General features: G+C 33.5%; 2 protein-coding genes and 1 non-coding gene across 3 annotated transcripts; 2 read left to right on the top strand and 1 right to left on the bottom strand.

Moving 5' to 3' along the window:
- Positions 1 to 382: 382 nt before the first annotated feature.
- On the top strand, positions 383 to 454 carry NDAI0Btrna16R. The gene has a single exon. It is a non-coding gene; the product is annotated as a tRNA-Arg (tRNA).
- Positions 455 to 1,446: 992 nt separating this feature from the next.
- PAC2 (Pac2p) lies at positions 1,447 to 2,970 on the top strand (the record flags this gene model as incomplete). The annotated part of the gene is made up of 1 exon (XM_003668332.1): positions 1,447 to 2,970. One exon carries the CDS (start codon positions 1,447 to 1,449, stop codon positions 2,968 to 2,970), a length of 1,524 nt encoding a protein of 507 aa, XP_003668380.1.
- A 474-nt stretch (positions 2,971 to 3,444) lies between these two features.
- Positions 3,445 to 6,378, bottom strand: MPH1 (3'-5' DNA helicase; the record flags this gene model as incomplete). Its single annotated transcript, XM_003668331.1, has 1 exon — positions 3,445 to 6,378. The coding sequence occupies one exon, from the start codon at positions 6,376 to 6,378 to the stop codon at positions 3,445 to 3,447; it is 2,934 nt and encodes a 977-aa protein (XP_003668379.1).
- Between the last annotated feature and the right edge of the window lie 264 nt (positions 6,379 to 6,642).

Raw genomic sequence — 6,642 nt, 5'->3', positions numbered from 1 at the left:
TACAACACGATATATATTTTCTACATAAGAAAAATTAATTCCATATGTAAAGTGTACAATATATATATTACTCTCCTGTCCTAGGACGGGGAGGAGCAATTCTGCAACGAATCTACCTATAAGGTCAGATCCTGCAGTCTAAGATGCATCCAATATATGATTTAATATGTTATATCTCCTAAGAAGCAATATTGCCTCGAGTAATATGTTTATAGTTATATACTAAACAGGATAGAAGAATAACGATAATTGAACTAATCAGATACTCGCATACTCAACAAGTCGCTTCCACTGCAAGTCATTATATTAAGTATTTAACTTTAGTATCTCGCCACTAAAAACCGCATTCATATGAGCCCTCAATACAACAATTTCAATAAATGCTTGCGTGGCGTAATGGCAACGCGTCTGACTTCTAATCAGAAGATTCTGGGTTCGACCCCCAGCGTGAGTGTTTTTTTCACAACTTTTTTTGATCCTTCATGGCTAGTGTAATGCCTAACCACCTAATATTTTGAAGGAAGTCTTGGAAGGAAAGTGCCAGTTAATCTGTAGTTTGATTTTATATCTATAGTTTAATGTTTTCTCTATTCAAAGCAAAACCAACGAATTTTGGCATCATGTTAACTTTATCGTGCGTAATTCTTGAAGCCATAAAAAGTCAACTTAATGTGTCCTGGAAGATATTTTCAGGGGATGAAATCCTGGTGTGTCTTTCTGCATTCAGTGCTGAAAGAGAAATTAATTAACATGGATCTTAGCTGTGGTGATGATATTTATTCCCTGTAAATAGTGGGGTGAAATTGTTGGAAATTTTTAGTATTGGTAGTAACATTGCTTCTCTATTGTTGTAACTGATTAATGTATTTTCTTTTCATAGTAAGTTTCCAATAGGAAGATAAGGATCCGTTGCATTTATTAAATGCCCCATCAGTATGCCAGTATTTTATAGTTGGTACTTTCAGTTGAATAGACTTATAAAAGTCGGTGAACAAGACAGTGATTTGAAAATAAATAGATTTAACTAGTGATAAAGTTTGGGGAAGTTTGGGAAGTTTTTTGGGGAAGAAGAAAAATGTTTATTTTAAGCTATTTAAAAATTTATATTTAAAACCAGAAAGTTTTCACTGCCATTCTACAATTGGAATTGAGAAGTAAACAAAAAAACAATAACTAAATATAAATGTAAAAATATAAAACTTTTTAAAAACGGTAGCTTCAATAATTTGAAATAGGGATTAGATATTTACCCATGAGCAATGAGTGTAATCTGTCGAACAGATTATCTGACTATATGTGACGTGCTTTGACTATTGGCGCCAGTTGGAAATTTTTCTTCGTTTCAGTTTTATAAAGCTAAATAGCCCACTACGTAGTTCTAAAGAAAATCTTGAATGGATTGTGGCATATGCGACGAAAGCACAAAAGGTAAACCATCTATGTCCAATGGCATATGAAGTTGGAGATCGTCTGCAAATTGATAATGAATTAGGTACAATACTCTTTAAAGGTAAAATCAAAGAATGGCCATCGGAAGAAGCCTATGGTATTGAATGGGACAACCCAAACCGTGGTAAACATTCTGGTACAGTCCATGGAGAGAGCTATTTTAAAACTCTAATCCCAGACTCAGCCACATTTATAAAAGAACCCAAATTGCTCGTTAATGCCAGGAAGAATGTCACTTTTTATGGAGCTTTACAAGGGAAATATGGAGATTCCTCGTACATATCTGGTCTTGTCATGGGTACTAAGGAAGTCGAGGCTTTAGGTTTTGAACAACTGAACTATAGAAATAAAGATTTCAGCAGTCTGAGACATGTCTCTTTATCTCGAAGTTGTATTTGTAAAACTCGTGAGAAACTATCAGATATCATTTTGATAAAAAACTCATGTAATAATGTTGAAACATTAGATCTCTCCTACAATACATTTTCGTCATTCAAGGATGTTGTATTAATATTAGAGTGCCTATCCAAATTGAAAACTTTAAACCTAAATGGTAATCGTTTCATATCATGGGAAGGTCTGGACGGTTTCAAAATAACAACCTTGGAGCATCTGTCCATGTCGTCATGTTATTTGTCACCCGATAACGTCCAACTGTTGTTACAACTTTTTCCTAATTTGAAACAATTAGACATTAGCTATAATTTACTAGAGTCGCTTCCGGATAAGAGCTTTACAATCCCAAAATGTCTCAAAGGATTAAATTTATCTTGTAATCAGCTATATAACATGCCTAAATGTTTAGGTCAATGGAAATTAGAAGAACTAAACCTTTCTCATAATCTCTTTTCCGAGGTAAGCTCGATCAATTCTGAAACGCTGAGAGATTTAGACATTTCAGATAACAAATTTGTAGACTGGACAATATGTGACGAATTAAATAAAAATTTAGCCCAGCTGAACTCATTGAGAATCAACGGAAATCCGTTATTTACAAGTTCATCAAAACCTGAAACAGAATTACTTTACGAAACTCTGGCGAGATTTGATCACCTACACATCGTGAACGGCTCGAGCTTTTCATTACAAGAAAGGAAAGAGGCAGAATTGTACTTTGTTTCTAAAATATTGAGTGATGAAATACGTTTCGAGAAAAACTTGGGAAGATGGGAATATTTTAACGCTAAATACGATATCGAAATGAAATTGGAACATGAGAAAAAATCTTGGCTGGATAATCTGCTTTTGGAGATTGAAATTCACTACCATGGTAATCATTTTCCAATACTAGTGATGACAAATTATACAATAAGACATCTGAAAACCATTATCATCAAAAGATTGGCGTTACACGTGAATGATGTCAAACTTTCATTTAGGATTTCGAATGATATCGTATTTGAAATAGACAAGAACTTTTCTACAATTGAAGATACTGGTATACAAGAAAAAACTAAAGTTTTTGTGACTCATAATGGGCAAGAAATAGAAAATAGACAAACCTTTTCGAAAAGAAAATAAATCAAAATTAGCATTTTACGCAAGAAAAAGTATGATATATCTAACAAAAAATTGTCAAGTTAAACTAAGAAAAGGATAAAGTTTCTATTCGAAAAGATGTATAGGAAAAAATTGTAAAAGCACTAAAAGATTCAATCTGAATTTTAAAGTACTTTGTCTTGTTATTTCGTTCTATGTCATTGTTATTGTTATAGTGTGGCTTATATTTTATTCGAAAAGACGCACCTGGACGTTAGAATTGCAAAATCTTATGTTCTAGTCTCTGCCTTCAACAAGTTTATAATTTCGTCGATTATCCAATGTATATTTTACGACTGGAGCAACTTCGATAGAACGATGCTGCACTTTGTTTTGAACAGTGTTTATATCTTAATATTTTATATTATGCTGTTGTTTATGTTGTTAAGTGTCTATGTTTATATAAATGTTAAAAATCCGATTCAGAATCAAAGAGATCCTGTAAGTCTTCATTACTCAGTTTCGGTGGATTTTGGTACACTGTCTGCATCGGCAATTTTTGAAGGTAACTGATATTGTGATTATCCACAATGCACGAGCCAATATGTTCTTTTGTTTCAATACGCCATTCTGTAATCCTTTGCCTATACATTTTATTCTGTTAAACTCTATATTTTGCTCTGGTTTGTTTTCTCTCATATCTCTAAATAATCCTATTATTCCCTGCGTAAAACTTGTGTGAGGAATTAGCGATGCCTTGTTTGCTTCACTAAGATTTGGTATAGAATTAATCGAAATTGAATCCTGTTTTGAATAGTGCTTCGCGAAATACGACATATCTTCAATTGGCAGTCGAACCTCCTCAGTAGCTAAGGGCTTAGCGCTGGAAACTCTTGAATCGCCCGATCGGGAATCTAATTTACCAATGGTTTGTGGCACGTCTTTCTCCCTTTTTTCACGCTTCACAGGAAGAACCATAGAATTTTCCATTGACCCAGAATAGTTGTCGTTAGGAAGAACCTGGGCCTGAGTTTCTTCTTTTACAGTACCGAGAATATCTACTAATGTCTTCTGGTCATGCTTTAATGTTCCGTAATCCTGCAGATCAAAATCTTCGAGATCTGATGATGATGGATCATTCTCAATCGAGTCCAAAGTTGCAAGTTTCTTCTTTTCAACAGGTTTAGCTTTAATTTCTTGTCGTACTTTATTACCATTTTCATCGGTGTTATATTTATTTACTAAGGTACTAGCTTTAATAATACCAGTCACGACGTTATCTGGCATAAAAAATTGCTTTTGTTTGCTTTTAGGCTCCTTGGAAACTTTCCTCGATTTAGTTGTTTTCTTTTTAGGGGTCTTCCCCATCATTCTTTGAGTAGCATATTTGATAATTTCATCACTTTCCATATTATTCACTTCTTTATCTGATTCATTGATTTCGATAAATTTTTTAACACATTCTGGATTGATACTCGTCGGAAGTATACGATCCGACTTCTTATATTCGATGAAGTTCTTTGTAATTAGTTTCTGTAAATTAGAATAATTTTCCATGGCTTGTTCAAATTTTGTAGCTTCATTACTACTGAAGAGCAAGATGATTTTACCATCCCTTTTTCTTCCTGTTCTCCCCATCCTTTGTATATTTTTAATTGGGCTACTAGTTGTATCATAACAAATGATCAAATCAACTTCTCCGATATCTAAACCTTCTTCACCGATAGATGTACAAACCAAAACGTTATATATCCCTTCTTTAAACTCTTTAATAGTTTCTTTTTGCCTTTTTTGATTCATCCCATTAATCTGAGCATCCTCCGAGGATCCAGTTCTCGAGACACTCCTTTCTAGTTTTTGTTGTTCTTTTTCTAATTTTCTCTGTTCCTCGATTCGTCTTTCCTCTTCTTGTCGCCTCAGTTTATCTTCCTTTTTCCTACCCTTTGGTTTATGTTTACGAGAGTATGTGACTTCATCAAATCCTTCTTTACCTCTTGCCTGTCCAATAAAAATATGCGGTCTTATACGCTTATCGTTCATACTATCTACACATTTAACGATTTCCAAAGCGCTTTCTCGAAGTTCTGTAAATATGATAACTCTTGAATCTGGTGCTCCATTTTCAAAAAAATCAATTAGTTCATCTCTAATGTTTTGTAATTTTTCATGTCCTAAGAATTTTGGGTTTGCCACATGTTTATCACAATTCTCCCTCAATGTTTTCAAAATTGGATGGAAATAAAATCCTGCGGCAATTTTATTTGTAGATTTCCCTAAATTATATTTTGTTGTGAATTCTTTATGTTTATTTATAAAGTAATTGTAAAAAGTGCGAAGACCATAAATTTTAATTCTTTTAAGCATTTGTCCAACGTGGTTTAATAATTGTAGAATAAAAAAATTTCTCCACTTAATTCCTTCAGGCAAAGTTGGATTTGCAATAATTTTTTGACTCAATTGCATTGCCTTGAATGAATTTATTCGTGATGGTTCACATTCTTCATAAATACCTAATTCGACTGCTTGTTGAAGTACAGGTTGGATTGCGATGCCCAATTGTTCTATAACATCTTCAATTTCTGTGGTTAAACCTGTTTGGATTTTAACTTTTTCTCTTTGTTTCATATATTTAACAATATCAATACTTTCCTCTGTACGAATTTCAATCTTAGAAATATCTAAATTATTAACAACTTCTTGAACGCTATCAAGATCAGAGCCTGGGGTAGCTGTCAATGCTAATATTCTATAAGAACTGTTAAATCTATCAATGAATTTCACGACATTAGTGTATGCGTATGATCCCGTTGCTCTATGAGCTTCATCAATGACCAAACATACGATATCCTTTGGATTTAAAACACCTCTTTTCAAATCATTTTCCACTACTTGTGGTGTGGTGAAGAATACTCTTTTATTTGCCCAAATTTCTTCTCTATTTTTCCTACTTTTATCTAATAGAATAGCAGTTTCATCAGAAGGTATACCAGTTATACCAAGACATGCCTTAATTTGTTGAGCCACTAATGGTCTTGTTGGAGCGGTAAATATGATCTTACCGGTCTGAGTCCATAAGAAGTAATTCAACATGACAGTACTAGCGATGAAAGTTTTACCCATACCTGTGGGGATTGCACAAAGTATATTTGTAAACAATGATTTTTTAACGATATCAAATTGATAATCTCTCACTTCAAAATTGGTTGGATAGAGATACGTGCTTAGAGATTCTTCATTAAATTTATGATGAGTTGGACCAAAGGTAACTTTCCTTTGTATTTCTTCATAAATTGGTTTCTCACCGGGAAGAATATTGTTCATGAGGTCACGTTGAACAGCAACAGATCTTCTGAATGTGATTTCTTGAACATTTTTATTGATATTCTTTTCGTACAATGAGTCTAACTCATCGTCTTCAAAATTGCTGAAATCATCATCGTCATCATCCATTCTCGATATTATGCGGGTTATAAAGACATGCAAAAAAGAACGATAGGATAAGTAACTAGACCTGATGCTTATGATAGCGGCTATTTGGAAAGAAACTTCTGCTTGATTCGATAAGGATTGATCTTTGATTTCTTGGTTTAGATGTCTCGATTCAATTCAATTCCATTCAAATCGATGATTATGTATAAATATTTATTTATTTGTTTTTGATACACGAAATGCGAGCACTCTTTCACGTGCTCAAAATTCACGGGTCCTTTTTCG

Source organism: Naumovozyma dairenensis, chromosome 2, assembly GCF_000227115.2.
Source record: "Naumovozyma dairenensis CBS 421 chromosome 2, complete genome".
In the NCBI taxonomy this organism is placed as follows: Eukaryota; Fungi; Ascomycota; class Saccharomycetes; order Saccharomycetales; family Saccharomycetaceae; genus Naumovozyma; species Naumovozyma dairenensis.
The sequence above is the reverse complement of the archived record's forward strand: the minus strand, read 5'-3'. Positions and strand labels throughout refer to the sequence as shown.